At 44.0% G+C, this 17,602-nt stretch overlaps 1 protein-coding gene across 1 annotated transcript in view; it reads right to left on the bottom strand.

Annotated features, from left to right (window-relative positions):
* Nucleotides 1–210: 210 nt before the first annotated feature.
* arhgap23a (Rho GTPase activating protein 23a) overlaps nt 211–17,602 on the bottom strand; it is a gene marked incomplete at its 5' end in the record, with an annotated part of 33,522 nt that continues 16,130 nt past the window's right edge. Inside the window, 17 exons of the mRNA XM_079233052.1 lie at nt 211–4,197; nt 4,319–4,350; nt 7,166–7,259; nt 7,821–7,862; nt 8,007–8,132; nt 8,219–8,308; nt 8,467–8,540; nt 8,855–8,933; nt 9,086–9,238; nt 9,347–9,465; nt 10,013–10,131; nt 10,230–10,291; nt 10,382–10,690; nt 10,773–10,910; nt 11,973–12,012; nt 12,099–12,210; nt 13,105–13,266. Of these exons, the coding sequence (XP_079089178.1) occupies nt 2,755–4,197; nt 4,319–4,350; nt 7,166–7,259; nt 7,821–7,862; nt 8,007–8,132; nt 8,219–8,308; nt 8,467–8,540; nt 8,855–8,933; nt 9,086–9,238; nt 9,347–9,465; nt 10,013–10,131; nt 10,230–10,291; nt 10,382–10,690; nt 10,773–10,910; nt 11,973–12,012; nt 12,099–12,210; nt 13,105–13,266 (3,194 nt within the window). The 3' untranslated portion in view covers nt 211–2,754. The remainder of the gene's footprint in view (nt 4,198–4,318; nt 4,351–7,165; nt 7,260–7,820; nt 7,863–8,006; nt 8,133–8,218; nt 8,309–8,466; nt 8,541–8,854; nt 8,934–9,085; nt 9,239–9,346; nt 9,466–10,012; nt 10,132–10,229; nt 10,292–10,381; nt 10,691–10,772; nt 10,911–11,972; nt 12,013–12,098; nt 12,211–13,104; nt 13,267–17,602) is intronic.

The following is a 17,602-nucleotide window of genomic DNA, read 5'->3' as shown; positions in this document are numbered from 1 at the left end:
CTACTCATTTACGTTAGAAACACAAGGTCTCAGTAGTTACGATGTATTTAGTGTGTAGTTAAGTAGTTCCCAATCGGTGCCATTTGGCGTGGGGAGACCGTATCACCAGCAGCCACCAGAGGGCGCCAAAGAGCTCCTATTTTAAGAGCCGACCACGCCCCCTTCTAGGAGTTTGCCCACCATCTCTAAAAACCAACAACAAGTGAGAAATGAGTTTTAAACATAGTTCTGTTTATTTACATCATATAACCTTGCTTTAAAGCACACAGCCATGAGGGAAATGGTTTCAGGTGGACAACGTTTAAGTCCAGTCATTTTCATATTAGTTATACTCCAAAAAAAGCAATTCCAAATGTACACAATACAATATGTTACATATTAAGAAAGTATGTACAAAAAGACTTTAAAATACAACAAAGAAACATAAGGTAAGAAATTTCAGAAAGCACGCCAACTTGTTGAGTTTTCCTTTTTGATGAAGTCATCGGCCGTTAGTTCATCTGTGAGAGATCGGACATCGTCTGACGTGACCTAACGCCGGTTGAGAGCAGGGCTTGTTAGGTGTACCATATTCACACACTGTGGATCACTAGGCAGAGAGAGATGGTCAGAAAAGCAGCTGAGAGAGCACTATGCCTCTTGTCAGCAGTGTCGCTGTTAATGCCTGTGTTAAAGGCAAAGAGAGTGCATAGACATGTCCTTGGCTTAAAGTGTGCTTTTAAAAAACGGGTTCAGTTCGACTGCTTGTATTAAATGTACACATCTTTGGGTCAGTGCCGGAGTTATACCGTCAACCACAGGAGAGAAGGGCGGAGACCCAGAAACAACAAAAGGAAACGGAAAGATAAGAACCGAACATGGCACTGCAGAACAAAAACACATTCCAGAAATCAGGCACTTGTAGAAAAAATCTTGAGGTAAGACAAGACTATAACTTATCATATATTATTATTATTATTATTATTATTGTTTTCCACGGGGTCATTTGGTCAGATGAAAACAAGTCTCGTGACTGAGGAAGTCAAACCTTCTGTTTGTGTTCTGTTGTGATGGGTAATCAAGACGAGAGATGAAAACAATAGATTCCCTATTTGTTTCCTCTACTGTAACATTCCCCCAGTCAAGTAGGATTTATTAGAGCCATGTCACCCCAAGGTAAAAACATGCAGACAGATGAACCCCGTGAGGGCATGTGATGAAAACACAAAGATCACCAACAGACTGAGCTGAAAATGTATCCGTTTGTATGCGCTACACAATATTTTTAACAGTCTGTTAAACACCGCCAGGCTTCTCTTTCACAAGCAGGAACACACTTGGACTCGAGCTCCGTAAATATGAGCAGAGATCTGGAGAGGCATCGCTCCACAAAACAAAGGAGTTCAGCCATCACAGTGTGGCGCTGAGCCGCCTGCTAACGGCCCACTATAGTGGAATCATTACCACATTTCTTCTCTCGCTACATGTAGTTGTTAGATAGTTTGTGTACATGTTGATGCAACATTGTTGGAAGTACAATCACCAGAGATACTTATTTATAAGAGTGTATCTCATGAGATAAAGGTTTTTCTGCACAGTGCTGAGAATCAGAGAGGAAGGCCATCTATGAGGAAATAAGGAGCAGGTTTAGTCACGTTTATCTCGTCTCCTGTGAACAGGTACACCCAGATGAAATAACAATAAAAGTACTTTTTTTTTTACTTTAATACAAAATATATATAATATATATATTGAATATAAAACACAAAATATATATATTAAGGGGAACATTTCAAGTAACATCTTGAAAGAAAATGACTTGTGCACTTGTACGCACTTTTGTAAACCATAAAAAAAGGAACTAAAAAAGTAAAAACAAATATGATAACATAATATTTATATTTACAAGGTTAACTTAACAAGGCTTTGTACAAATGTTACAAAATTGTTCAACACAAACACCTGCACGCTCAGACATGATCACAAATATTGTTGCGCAAACACACACATAAACATTATTAACAAGTAGAGAGAGACGACTGTACGCCGCGTGTCTGTAGCCCACGGTGTCTGTTGTTTGGAGTATAAATGAGCGATTACAGTGTCTGTAGTCTGAGGAGTAAATCTTTACAAAGACTGATATGAAAAATCAGCTGAGCTCTCTTGAAATAGTTTTAAACTGACCAATAACGTTTTGTAACTAGAAGTGTGTGTGGGGTCGACCGTCTCTTCTGGCTCACTGAAGTCGAAGCTACCGTTACACCCCCACTTTGATAAGAAGCACCATCCTCTGGAGAACCAGAGGGACGTTGTGTTTCAGAATCCATCTCTGGTCACTTGAAGGGATTCGAACCTTTAACTTCTGCTGCCTTTGAGCGGGGAGGCAGAGAAGACGGAGAAGGATGCTCGGCTATTACTCAAAGGAGAATTCTCGGCTGTAAAATTGAGTGCGATGAGGTCTGTTTATGTCTCTGTCCTGTATTTGTATTATTTCTATAAAAGCACACATTTTGGAACAACAACAACAACAACAAAAAAGCTTTGGCAACACTGGAAAACCCCTTGCCATGCAAATGGAGCTCATCAAAAAAGAAAAGAGTGGGCCGCTCTTAAAGACCTGGTCGTTGGTACTCTGCGCTGCACCTGGCAACTAACCCCCGACCCGGTTCACGCTGCTGCCAGTCTACTGACCTGCAGGGAGGCGGCGGCTCGGCCTGGACCCCCGTACAGAAGCCTGGTTTCCTTGGAGTGTAGTGTGGGGTCAGCTGGCCGGGCTCACAGATACTGGTGGAATCTAGAGGTGGGTGCTTGACGTGTCGCCGGTCCTTGGTCGAGCCCGTCAGCCTCCCGGGGCAGCCCTGGTGTTTTGACCTGGTTTTGAGTGATGGGCGACAGGGGGAAGTCACTGACAGTCAGTTGTGGTCTCTTGTCAGAGATCTCCGTTGGGGAGGCCACCACGGTGTGTCTGCGCCAGGCACGTCTCTTCCTCCGCGTCTCTGGCGACAGCGGTTTCCGCAGCCCGACCCTGCGCAGGTCGTCGGCCGAGCCCAGCAGACGAGCGCGGACCTGCTCCGCTAGAGACCGGCCGCCGGCGCCGGTCGGGGTGAAGGAGGCGGCCTCGCTGGGCGGCAGGGAGGGCTTGGGCCGGGACAGGCGCAGGCTCTCCTGGCTGCTGCCCGAGGAAGGGTTGGTCCTCGAGGTCCTCACTCTGGGCGCGCCGTCTGACCCAGAACCGACCCCGTCGCCTTCGGCCGCGGCCCCGGACAGCTCCAACAGGTCCAGAGAGCGGGCCTTGCCCTTCTCGGACTTCAGCTTCTTCCTGGCCAGAGTGTCGCACTGGATCAGCTTGTGGGAGTTGAAGGAGGGCCGCGAGTGGAGTCTGTGCGTCGTGGAGGAGGAGGAGAAGGAGGACGACGAGGGCGTGGTGGACCGCGCCCCGCCGTCACTCCTGTCCGCGGAGTCCGGTGTCTGCGTGAGAGCCGTAGGCGGGGCGAGCAGGTTTGTGGGCGAGAGAACGGGGGGTTTGTAGTGTGTGTAGAGGAAGCTGCGCGGGGCGGCAGCTGGCTGTGTGTTCACAGGCGACGTCGGGTGTTTGTCAGGTCTCTCCTGGGTGAGGGAGCGCGAGGCGAAGCCGCTCTCATTGTCCGTCTCGCTCACCAGCTCGCTGTTTTCGTCATCAGCATCATCCCCCCGGCCCTCTGACCCCAGGCTACGGCCTAACGTGGAGAGGGTGGAGTAACCGGAAACGATGGAGCGAGCATCGTCCGGCGCTCTCCACGGCGGCCCCTTCACCTCGGCCCGCACCTCCTCCTCCTGCCTTCCTCCTGCCTCCTCTTCCTCTTTACAGCACGGCCGACTGGGAATAACCGCCACCACCTCCTCTTCTACCTCTTCTTTCAATCCGCTTTCAACAACTTCCTCATCTTCCTCTTCTTCTTCTTCTTCTTCTTCTTCTTCTTCTTCTTCTTCTTCTTCATCCTCATCCTCCTCTCCCTCTGCTCGAGGAGCAGTGTCTCCCACAGGCGACTCTGCCTCCTCTTCCTCCTCTGGCCCTAAATGTCCGGCTTTGATTGGCTCGTGCTCAGAGTCGTCATCGGTGCTGCTGCCCACGCGGCGGGCGTTATGGCGCTTCCTGCGTTTGCGGCCCGTAACAGCCGACATGATGGACAGGGTCAGGAAGTCTTTGGGTGTGAGGTCTTTCTTTGACCCCCAAGAGCCCTGAAACAGGAAGAAAAAACAAAAACGTCATACATTACACTTTATATGCCTTAACTGCTGCTGTCTGACAATATGTGTGTGTCCATCCAGAGAATCCTTGTACCATGTTAAAAGATGTTACCTTTGATTTCGCTGAGTCACTGTTGGTTGAGTCTGGGGGAAAGAGAATAAAAACATCAGTGGGTCAGAACCATTGAAGTGAACAAAAGGCCAGAACAGTCAAGGTGGAGGACACAGAGGCAGTTGGTGTGATCATCACTTTTTTTTTTTTACTCACAGAAAACTGCTCCTGCATGTTGCACTTCTGTATACACTTCAAACCCTGATGTCACAGCCGGTGATTTCCATCAGCTGTAGAGGGGAAACCACCCGCTGTGACATCACCGACAGGGTTGTTAATAGAGCACAACATACTTGAAAGTTTCCGCATTTTTATGTCCTCTTCCTGATTGCGAAATGTTTTAATTACAAGACCAATTCCTCTGAATTTGAAGGAACTCTGCTTCCTCTGTGCCCTCTGACCGTGACGGACCCCAGTACAAAGACACATGTGCAGGAGGAGAAACAATGATCGGGAAAGCAGGGTTTGGTGTTGGAGGCATTAGGAAACCACGGCACACACTGATGACATCACAGAAACACGCGGATGACATCAATCAGTGAAAGAAGCAGTGAGAGGCGTGAAGGCAGAAATAATGTTTGAGTCCAGAGTATAAAGAAACACATTACAACACAAACACAGCGAGGCAGGATAAAAGCTGTTTTTTATGACTGTCACATACTCTTTGGAGAAACCCGGGGCTCGGCTGTGATGGCGCCCATTTTAAGAATTGTTTCTCATGTAGCAACAACAATAATATCAATCCAGTTTATCTTGTGTGTCGCTTCCAGATGGTGGACTAACTTTCACCCTCCATCTGTGCTCATCATATCACCATTAAAGCTCTTTGGTTTTCACAAAACGTAGTGTAGCTCAGGTAGTAATTCACTAGTTGTTGTTATGCTCTCTCATGGAGTAGAAGTAGCCTTTCATAGAAGAAGGGCGGCTGTCGCTCAACTACAAGGCTGGCGGTTTGATCCCTGGCTCCTACTGTCCTCATGGCAAAGTGTCCTTGAGGGAAACCTTCTGCTTTACAGCAGCCCACTGCGCTCGGCAAAATATATATGTATAAATCATTTTTTCAATAAAGTTAAAAATTTCATTTTTTACATGGTCAAAGTTTAATATTTGATTAGTGAATTAGTCAGCAAAAAAGCAACTTTGATAACTGACCAATTGTCTCAGTCATTGAACAAGAATAAATACAAAACTTTGTCTGATTTTAGCTCTGTCAATATGAGACATGGATGTACTTTCTTTGCTATTTATAGGCTAGACAAACGACCGACAGAAACCATCCGTTTCTGCTATATGGGTTATTCAAAGCTGGGGCCTATCATGAGACTAGGTCACCATTTCTGGTAACAGTTATGGTATCAATGACAAAACCTAACGGTGGAAAGATGGCTTGAATTTCTAATGAGGTGAAATAATCTGATGGGTCAGTAAATGTTTAAATATCATAGCTGATCTTCTCTTGCTAAATTGTTTTTTAATTTGAAAGATCACTTCTAGATCATTTGCTTATCCGAATCAAGACTGTAAAGCCCTTTTAGGCAAATGTGGATATAAAAGGACTTCTTCCTTGTGTGCAGACATCACCCGTGAGCGAGCTTTCATGCTGGCTTGAGCCTCAATTAAGAAATATTTTGGGAAATAAGGACTTTTTGTTTGAAAGTTCCACTGCGATACAAAAGCCATGGAGGAAGGTTGAAAGCGTGCGCCACCACTAAACCTCGCACAAACATATCAGATTATATCTCTGAATGTCATTGAGGCATTAAAACGGCAGGATAGAAACGGCGCCACCTAGAGTCCCTTTAGAGGTAAGCAGGACAGAAGGAGCCTCCTGATGATTGGACTACACTGACTGGAACTGCAGGTAGGATGAGTGGAGCAAAGGGCCACTAGTGAGGTATTTGTCTCTCAGCGACAGACCACAGTTGACACTCCAGTGTCAGATACAGCAGCTTTAACAGGCCGTTAATTCATAAATCGGACCGGGCCCACACTGAAGTGACATGTTCTTACAGGGCCCTCAGCCTGACACTGAGAGGCAGACACTGAAGGTGGGTAATGGAGACCATGGAGACACAAACCATCACCAACACTAATACCCTCTCTCTCACCCACACAAACACATTATTTCACTTTCACAATATGATGCACAGACTCGGTTGCACACGCACGCGCACACACACACACACACGTATTGCCAGGGGAGTTCCCATCCTACCACAGTGGCTGCTCCACAGGCTCAGCTAAGAGAAGGAAATGCAGAGATGTACAAAGAAAGTGAAAGATGAGCAACGTGGGGAAAAAAAAGAGGTCAGCAGAAAGGATAGAAAGTGTAGGCACGCTATCAAACACAGAAACACTCCCGAGTACTAACAGATGTCAGACTTTCATTTCTTATGCCGCGTTCCAGTTCTGTTGGAAAAGAGGGAATTCTGGCTTTAAATCGGGACAAACTTCCAAGGAGTGATCTCAATCAGACGAGGAGCGTGACGTCATGTCAACATTTGGGATCATTATTTTATACGTGCTTTTAAAGAGCACCATCTTAAGTCGTTTAGTTGGAACAGGATTCATTTTCCGACTTGTTGAAGTATCTTTCTTTTGAATTAAGACTCAGTTCTTCTAATTATCTTGATAATGTCTGCCAGCTTTTTCCCCTCCATCGACTGGAGCACACACATTATAATAATGTTATAATGATAATGATAATGATACACTAGTGGGGAATTCCCTTTTTCCAGCTTGAAATGGAAAGCAGCATTCATTTTGGGTTACGATTACATCTACCCGAACGCTATTGGTCGGCTTGGTCAGAGCTAGCAGGCGATTGGCTCTGAGCAGTAAGCTCACCTGAGGCCTCCCCGAGCAGAGCGGTCCTGCCAATGTTGGACAGCAGGTGGTCGATGTTGGGGGCGGGCTGCACGTCCTGCGTGTCCACCGGCGTCTGGAGGGAAGAGACACAAAACAAAAGGCTGTGATTTACTGCGACTTTGGCTGCGTTAAAAAACGGAAACTGTGGATTCAAACTGTTTGAATGTATGAACTGACATTTTGAATGGGGATTTTTACAGATAAGGCTTTTGAGAAGATGTTTAGAATTGTTTTACGTGATCTGTGCTCTCAACCACAAATACAAAACTACAAGGTAAAATCTAAAGTTGCAAAGGCCATGGTGACTTATGGGTTTTATGAAATAGCACAAATGCTCAATAAACATTTCACTTTTTTTCTTCTTTTTTCAGGGATTTTTTTCTTACTATAATCATCTTAAAACAAACTCTTGAAGCAAGTTCACTTCAAAAAATGAAGTAATCCCCCTCAGTGGTAGAAAACAATATTTCACACCAACTTGAAAAGATTCTCAGATAATGAAGTCACATACGACACATTACTTGCAAGTTCTCAGGGCAACTGCACATCCCAAACTGAATCTTTAAATAGCTGTCTCTGTCGTGCATTGGCATTTTCAATGCGCAAGTCTAAAGAAACAATACAGGAAGCTTACCTTTTCATCCTTGTCTTGCTCTTCAGCGAAAAACCAGTTGCACTACAAGAACAACATGGAGAAAGAAATATTTATCTTGAAAATGAGGATGAGTAATTTGCAAGTGTGTGTATGTGTGTTTATTGTGTGTGTGTGTGTGTGTGTGTGTGTGTGTGTGTGTGTGTGTTGCCATGCGGCCTCTCTTACATGTTGGATGAGTGTCTCCACTATCTTGTAGCGGTCGGGCATGTGTGTGACCATATCTTTCATGTTGTCTTCAGACGTCCGGACCAGAGTCGGCCCGAACACCAGAGCCAGGTTACGGGGCTCCATCTACACCACGACAAAATACATTATTAGCAAAGATGTCACAGTGATGCATGGTTATGTTTTCATTTAATTTACAAACTGTCTTTCACCTTGTTTTTATCTGCGGTGTCGGCTACAGTCTTCAGGTGAACAACCAGGAACTTCAGAGTGTGGTAATAGTAATCTGGAAGGTCTCGGATCTGCGGGAAAAAACAAGAAGAATGACAATATTATTAAACCTGTTGAGCCTGCAAAACTTCTTCACACACACACACACACACACACGCACACGCACACGCACACGCACACGCACACGCACAGACTAGCTTAGTAGTAGCAAAGTAATAGAAATACGTACTAGTTTCTTCATGGTCTTTAGTCTGTCTGATGTACTATCCATCCGGTTGGCGTCGATGAAGTCGTTGTACTTGTCTGTCAAGATATACATTTTTGTTAATAAGAATCAGAATCAGACATGGATACCTGTACGCATACAAGGAATTTGACTCCGGATTTCCCGTTGCGCTCCACGAACATACACAAAAATAGAAAAAAAAGTAGAGCTACTATGTAAAAATATAAATGTATATACAAAAATATAGGTATATATATATATATATATGTATATATATGGACATAAAAATACAACAACACTGACAGTGAAATGGAGGTAACAGTCATTTGATATGAAGGCATGGCAGTGTGAGTTGTGTGTGGACGGCTTGTTGTGACATGTTTGGACAAACCGTTGGTGAAGAGCGGCTCTGGAAGCTTCCTGAAGAAGGATTTGAGTAAACTGCTGACGACATTGAGGTCTTGCCACTTCTGTTGACGGAAAAAGAAACAGAGAGGAGTCAGCGATCGACGTACTTTTCCTTCTGCATCTCACGATACAGTTTTGTTGCGTAAAGTTGAATGAAACCCGTCTGTCAGTGAAAGGGTTTATTAAATGTAAAGGTGCATTCGTATTTCCTCACCTCCTCCGTGGGGATGATCTCACATCCCTTGTTGAGCTGATCCTGAAGCGCCGACACCATGGCGTTGTTCCCAGGGACTCGGTAGATTCCCGTGTATTCCAGACCCATTTCCTCCACCAGACCGCAGCAGATCTCCACGATCAACGGGATGAACTGAGATGGGCACAGACACAGAGTTTAATCACATATAAAACCTTCAGCGGTGTAGTGGTAGTAGTAGTTTAACTTTATTCTGGTATGGCAGACGGTGCTGAGGCTCACCTTGTTATTCACACCCGGCTGACAATCCTCCAACCGCACACCGAAAGCTTTAGGCCCCGACTTCTTTGTCTTCTTCATGATGTTGATTCCCCACGGCGACTTCGGAGGGCCGCTCTCATCTGAGGACAGTTCGGACAGAAACTTCACTGCTTGTCACAGAGCTTAGGGTTTGCTTCTTGGTTTATCCTTTATTTACATTTAAAGGCTCTTATCCAAAAAGGGCTGTTATATATTCTTACATCTGCAGCTATATTATTTAAAGAATTGATTATACACTTCCTGCAATTGTGTTATGACATAAACTGATATTTGAGCTAATGCTGATTTTTATGTCAAACATCTGATTTCCATAAGACAGGTCTAAGAGTCACAAACAGTACAAATAAAAAGGAATCATTGCAATGATGAAAATGTATAAAGGTTTTGGTGGGATGTATAAAATTTACAACTGGCACTAAGTCAGATATTTAGTCTTTTGGGTCACAAGTCTTAGCATTAGTACTAAGCTGCAATGTGTATTAGTTAGTAGTGGAGTAACACCTTAGAACTGTTCTCTCTCCAGGTGATAATACATCTCATAACTTCTGACATTTAGTCAAAAACAACAATACAGTTTTATTTTATCACAGTAAGGAACCGGTGTGTTTGGTTATCCCTGACACTGACCTTTGACATCTGATTTGGGCGAGCGTGGCGCCCCTGCAGCGTTCTCCATCTTGTTTAGCAGGAAGGGAGGCTTCATGCGGGACATCCTAGGGGAGGAGTCGGGCTTGCTGCCTGTTGGACTGCAGGGGGAGACAGAGATTAATTCAAGCCGTCTGTCATGGCAACAGACAAGTGCAGTGGTGAAAGCGGATCCATGATCGGTTATCAGGTGACTAACCTCTGCTTCCTGTAATCATTCAGTTTCTTATTGATGAGGGCCTGTCTGGAAAAACCAAGCTCCTGCAACACACGAATCACACATCTGTGTTATAACTACACACTACACACAGAGGAGGTTAAAGTCTGACAGGTGTAGGTGTGTCCTCTGACCTCGCTGTCCGTCTTGCTGTTCTCCCTGATGACCTTTATCCAGTCCAGCATGTCCTCCCGGTCCTCGGCCTGAAGCAGGTACTCGCAGAAGTCCTGCGTGGTGAGCCTCAGGGCGTGCTTCCTCTTGGTCTCACTGTAGGCGATGTCCACCAGGCAGCCCCGGATGCTGATTGGCTGCTCGTCCTCGGCCGCACCTCCGATCGTGGCCCCGCGGAGCACCGCTTCCCTCTTGTCCTTGTAGAGGAACAGCGAATGGGAGCGAAACACCGAAAAGACTCGCTTCCACGGACGCATGCCGCTGCCCACCTTCTGTGAAGGAAAGACGAGACGTGAGTCTTCGGTTGCTTTTGATTCCTTTTTCTGTCTGAAGCTATTTTATAATCACGCCCACCTTGCCCTTCTCTGTGAGGATTTGTTTGAAGTGCAGCCATCCTTCTCGCCGCACGTCGCTGTACGTAATGTTTCCCAGCTCTGAGGTGGAGTGGCGTTTAGATCGAACCTCTTCTGCTGTGCCGAGGTTGTCCAGAGACTGAAACACAACCGAGGAAATGTTCAGAACTTTTGTTGATTTTTCTTTTTTTTTACTTTCCAGTTTGGTAATTACATCTGACAATGTATATAAAAAAAAAACTCATTAAAAGCCTCTGTCTCTTCTGACAAAATAATGAAATGATAATGTGTTTGCTGAGGTGTTCAGTCTTCATGTAAATTCTCTCCAAATCGTCATTTAGTCGGTGCTGGTCAAGGTGTAGTTGTAAGTTTCTCAGTGTTTGGCATATTTTGAATTAGAAATTTCAATATCATGTTGCAACTGATGCATCAGGAGCTAAGGCAGAATCTATTTGGCCTCTTTGTGCCGCGGCCAAATGCTGCTTTCAAAACTCACATGAAAATGATTCAGCTTTATTAAAGCTGACACTGAGCAAACACGACTAACTCGAGGAGCTACACTGTTTTGATTCAAGTTTGATTGGAAATTAAAATATCTATTACACTTTCAGAAACAGACCAGAACGATGAACACAAGTGACTGGAAGAGGCAGATAAATCAATGTGTTGAAGTTACACTGTATTTTAGCGGTTCACAAGAAAACTTTTCAATGGTTTTGTGAGTAAAGTAAAAGCAAAAGTAGTTGTGACTTTCAATATTCAAGATAAAAAGAAATGAAGGGGAAATGCCATTTGCATCCTCTTGTGGTCGTAAGTGACAGAGCTCTCTTAAACGTCACTCAAAACCTCAGGAAGCCTTTATAAGGATCAGGTGTTTTAGATGCTTTCACAATTGTGATTTAACAAAGCCACAGATTATGTTATTATGTTAAGTCTAATAATTACATTTGTTTGCTTTCATTTGTTGAGCAAATACCAGTTAACTGTCTGTCAGTAGTTGTAAGTGTGTTAAATGTGTCTGTAAAGCTGCAGGGCATCCATTGTTCTTTATAGGTTGTTTTCTTGGTTTGATAATCTGACAAAATGTATCGTGAATGTAAAAGCAGTCCCCTGCACAAATAAAGCAGTGAGACAGAAGGACATTTGCAAAAACAAGGTTTAGGTCATGAAAAGTTAGAGGAATGAAAGGTGAAGCACTCACCCCGTCTGTGAAGAAACTCTTCACTCTCTTTGGTAGCCTCCTGTATAAATAAAAAAAATAAACTGAGATGATGCACTTTAACGGGTGTTGCTGAAGTCTCATCTGCCTCAGACTGACGGTACTCACGAGAAGACTCGGCCTTCCTCTCTGAACGTGTTGAGTCCTTCGTCACACGACTTGGAGCGCTCGGTGGTGATGGCTAGAAGATAGGAGGAACGGCGACCGGATTTAATACTGCCTGCTCAGTGAGAAGATGAATGAGCAGAGAGAGAAGAAGAAACAAAGAGATAGAGAGAAAGACAGAATGTTGATGTGATGCCAATCACCCGAGTGGGCGGGGTTGGATTAGGAGAGGGGATAGTGAGGGAGGAAGCGGGAGGAGGTGGTGGGAGGAGTTTGCGGGTTTGGGTGGCGTAGTTGATGAGCGATGGGGAGATGAGCTGGAACAGTGGGTTATATTAAATCAACTCTGGTCACTTTTCTCACCACTGGCATGCAGGTGTGGCCCCTGTAAACACAGACTGACGTGCATTTGTTTAAAGAAACGTATCATGCAAGTTTGTCCAATTCTATTAAACTGGGGCCCAAAAGAAGCAAACTTGTTTTGTGTCAAACATGCAAATCTACAAATTCAGCATGCAACATTGTTCATCTTTGCAAGAAGTTGTGTGTGTTATTTAGCCTCAAAAGTCTTGTTTCTTACACTTTTTATTCTTTTTATTTCAACCCGTTTCCAATAAAAGGTTCATCCTCAGAATTAAGACAGCAGTATTGGCAAAACTGCTGTACTAGAATCATGAAACATTACACTTAATTCTGGAGAATTATTTAAGCAATTTGATTTGAATTAGTAACTGTTTGAAATTGGATTTGATTGAATTTAAGGGAAAAAAATGACTTTTAAGACTCCAAAGGCAAATATAATCGAGAAGATGGAAACCAAGCAGCGAGGAAAAGAAAAAATCCGCTAGATCCTCTTGAAATAACGTGCACCAACCAACCAGGACGGTTTTAAATACCATGCGTGATCAATCCCTCTTTTAAAAATAACTAAACATCAAAAATAAGATACTTTTGGCTGCATGCAGTGGCGAGGAAGGGAGCGAGGAGAGGGAGGAGGGGGGGCACTCACTGCAGTCCTGTGAGAAGAGCCTAGTGAGGGGGAAGGTGAAGGTGGGGGAGGCGGAGGCGGGGCCGGTGACCACGGGGGGCGCCGAGTTCATGCCGCTGGATACCACGGAGGACGCCGGCACATGGCGGGCGTGCAAATCAGCACCTGGGCTGGTCGGCTCATCTGTGGGAGGGTTGAGGGGAGGAGGGGGAGGAGGAGAGGGTGGGGAGGTTAGGTGTTAGAGAAAAAGGCCAGGATGAAAGAAGTAGGATATTAAAACGGGGGTTAGATCAGGAGAAGGTGTGTAAGAGGAGAGGTCCGTAAAGGGAGAGGAACGGCGAGGAGCAGCAGGGTTATCGTCAGGTATACGAAAGAAGAAAATTCATTTTCACGGTTTAAATTTCTGTCGTCACATCTGTAATTCTTTCATCTGCAAACAATCATCATCGAACACCATCCGATTCTGGATTCCAGTACACAAAAGGCAAAAGTCAAACCACAAACACAAGAATCTATGCTCATTTACAAATGCACTCAAGAAACTAAATGACTGAAAACCTCTGTAACTGTGTCAGGAACGGAAAAATATGATTGTAACCAAAATAAGTGAGCCGTTTGCAGAGGAGCCGTACCTGAGCCGCCTGTTGCCAAAGGAAGAGCTATTCAGTTGCCAACGGGGGCGGTTTTGTGACAGAGATTTACTGGCTCCAGGTTTCAGTTCTTTATAAACATCTACAGATGTGTGATCTGATACATGTGAGGACAAATACAAGAGACAAGCCACAATCGAAGAAAATACGAATAGTGGGAATGACTGAATGGAGATATTTAAAGCTAGTTTTATGATTTTGTGTTCGAGACGACAAAAGGCATAAAGCAGAATATATAGGTCACAGTCACACAGGCTACACGTCTTCAAAGGGATATGAAACGGCAACACACACACACACACACACACACACACACACACACACACACAAACACACACACACACACACACACATGACTGACAGATAGGATAAGAGTCAGGTGACTTTTCATAGCGTCAGGATTGAGTTGAAGGCTCCTGTGTGTTCTCTGAGTAAACTACAGAGGGCAGTAGAGCCGCTCAGTCTGAGATCCAGCACAGACCACAACAAAGCCTTTTTGTAAATTCTTGCTCTGCTTTCGTCTCACTCCTGTTCTGATTTGTATTTATTTTTTTTTACCTCTATGTCCCCGCAACTTCCTGTAATCAGCCCTCAGCTTCTTCTCTTTTCTTTCTGTCTCTCTTTCCCTTCTTCCATCTAGCACCCTTGTCTTTTCCCCCCTCCTGTGCATACTAGAGTCCGACATCAGGCGGAAAACATTTCCAATCTGGGATGAGGAATCTGCCTGTTTACAGCGCTGCCCAGAAATAGCCGGGCTGTGGGTTTAACAAAGGCCGTCATTAACAGGCAGCCAGAGAGGGAGCTCAAGAGCCACAAGACAGAGACGGACCAGCAGAGGGGAGCAACATGCTGCAGCTCTCTGCCACAACTCCACAAGGACGTCCTGCAGACAAGTCCTTACTTAAAATGCATCTATCTCAGTCTGGGGATTTGTACTTATTCAGATACATTTAACAAAAGGACTACACTGTTGTCTTTAATCAATCAATGTCTGCATCTCACAACTGAGACAATTGTATTTCTTAAACTGCACTGTAACATTTATTTGATTTTTTCCTTTAAAAAAAAGGAATGTTCTTAATTGTTTTTAAATCTTGTTTTCTTCTGCATTATGTTTTGATGCTTTTAACAGTTTTATGTGAAGCACTTTGAATCGTCTTGTTGTTGCTATACAAATAAACTTGCCTTGCCTTGCATCCTACGTTAAGGGTTGAGTAAATTCGCCTTTTAAAATTCCTATAAAACTCCTTACTCAGCACAAAGCAAGTATTTACTTAGAGCAGGAGTTAGGATACCAGCATCAAAATCATACTTTTTTCCTATACCTACCTACAAAATAAACTTCTCAAATGTTAAATGCTGTACAGCTGGAAAATAACTTTACCTAAATTAAACAGCTATTATTATTGGCAAATGATGGTTTCAAACTAACATTCAGACCGGAGAAAAGATTATATTCTATTCTGCTGATTATTTTCTCCATTTATTGATTCACTGTTTGGTCAATAGAATGTCAGAAAATAGTGAAAATGCAAATCACAATGAAAGCCCAAAGTGACCACTTCAAACTGCATGTTTGTTTCGACTAGCGGTCCAAAACCCTCAGATATTAAGTTTATTGCCATGTAAGACAAAAATGGCTGCAAATCCTCATTATTAAGCCGCTGGGTTCAACTAATATTGACTATTTTTGCTTACAAAAACCACATTAACGAGTCATCGATTAACAAAGTAATTGTCGATTAATGCTTAATTGTTTCAGCTTTATAAAAAAGACTATAAACCGGAGTTAAGGTCTTGGTCCTGGTCTGGAGGGTCCAGCTAGCGAAGATAGTCAGACTGAACCCCTTCACACCCACACAGACACACAAACCCCTTCATCTAGCAGAGCAGCACAATAGCAGCATTAAGGGTGGGAGCTGAGAGTACGGGCTCCTTCTGTTCCCCACAAGGATCGCCACAAAAAACCTCTTGGTAATTTACAGCTTACATTCATGTCGAAAGACTCCAAGTGGGTAAAGAGTGAAATACTTCATCTGTGAACATGCCCCTTCTTGTTTTATTCACGTTGTATGAGCTACAGAAATAAAAGAAAATACTGCATATTTCTATATCTCTGTACTAGACGTCATAAAAACCCATTTGCTGTCAGACACAGCCTGCCTTTGTGGTCTGTACCTCCCAGACAGCCGTGCTTTGCAGACAAGAACGACAATGAACGCCTATTAAATCCCATGTTCCCAAATAGGCCCGGATCAAATCAGCATCTTTGTCAGAGCGATAAAGAGATGGACAAAGACACAGAACCAAAAAGTTATGCTCTTGTCTAAGGGTAGAATCTAGCCTAGATTCAGTTTATGGCCATTAGACGTGTCCCGGCCTGCAGCTCTGACTGCCAGGTTTCATCTAATTCAGGTGAAGGTACGAGGCAAGAATGTGCTCTGACAGACGGACTGAGGGAAAGCAGAGAGATCCCTCCTGATTTGCAGATTCCTCTGGATTTTCTCTCTTTAAATTACCTTTTTTTCTGAGCCGAGCGTGGCTGGGCTCAAATATCAACGCTCGTTTCATGTTGGGTCAAAGAGTTCAAGGCAGCTGATTTGAATCTTTTGAGCATGAGGGTAAGCAGCGGTTGTTTTCCTCAGGCTGTGACACGATGATGGAGGCGCAGCTCACCTGATCGACTAACTTCATTTGCGTATGCTTTGACGTAATGGCTGCTGTACATGTCAAGTGATACAAGGCAGCATAAAGCCTGCGAAGCCCCTTCTCTTTGAGTCTTTTCAGAGCAGGGAACAAGCTGGGACATGACCACAATCACCTCCCACTGATACCGACATGTAGGCCATAACTATAGTGCATATTCATGCAAACATCCTCATATAGACAAAGAACTACAGACTGTATCCTGCATGCAGTGAAGCCATTACAGGTGCAGTCGGTTTATGACATTTAGGGTACTGTACTATGTGTTCTCCGTAACACAACATTATATTTCATTCATTTTTTCTGCGTAGTCTAAAAAAAAACAGATTAAGTCTTTTAGGTAAAGATTAAAAGGCAAGTTTTCTTTCAACATTAAACAATGTTGAAAAGGACCCAAGATTATAGGTAGCCCATTGTTTACAATTATAAATCCAAATTGTCAATAGTTGAAGATTACCTATAGGATAAGGGACATAGGGGCACGCTGGTGCTTTAAGCTACACTCTAATGCTAGCATGGCATAATGCTAATATGCTGATGTTTATAACGTTTACTGTGTCCTTTGTTTAGCATGTTAGCAATCATTTACTAAAAAAAACAACTACGCTAACTGACTAAAAGACTAGAAATTAAACATTAAGGCAGTATAGGAGATCACGAGCACTACCTGCTCTCTCACTCACTCACACACACACACACACACACACACACACACACACACACACACACACACACACACATACACACACACACACACACACACACACACACACACACACACACACACACACAGGATGTCAAGACTCCACCTCATTTCCTGAGCATGGTGACCGTAGCAGCAGGATAAGGGATTTCCCATCAAATATGATTCAATCAAACTACTAATACTGTCTGTAAGAGTGCGGCTAAGTGCCAGTATTACTCAATGCAAACATTCACAGACAAGCACGCACACAATCTCTCTGAGAGAATGGCAACCTAGAGCCTGGAGCCTCAATAGACAAACAAGAAGGAAATTAAGGAAACACACACATTCCCCAAAACTCATAATTCTGTCTGAATTAAAGCTTCTGCATTTCATCTCAGTAAAGCTTTCACTAATATCCAATAAACACTTCGTGTGGATTACAATTTAGAATGGAAGCGATGAAATCTCAAGGTCA

Source organism: Taurulus bubalis, assembly GCF_910589615.1.
Source record: "Taurulus bubalis genome assembly, chromosome: 17".
NCBI lineage: Eukaryota > Metazoa > Chordata > Actinopteri > Perciformes > Cottidae > Taurulus > Taurulus bubalis.
This window is presented reverse-complemented; position numbering and strand designations above follow the sequence as displayed.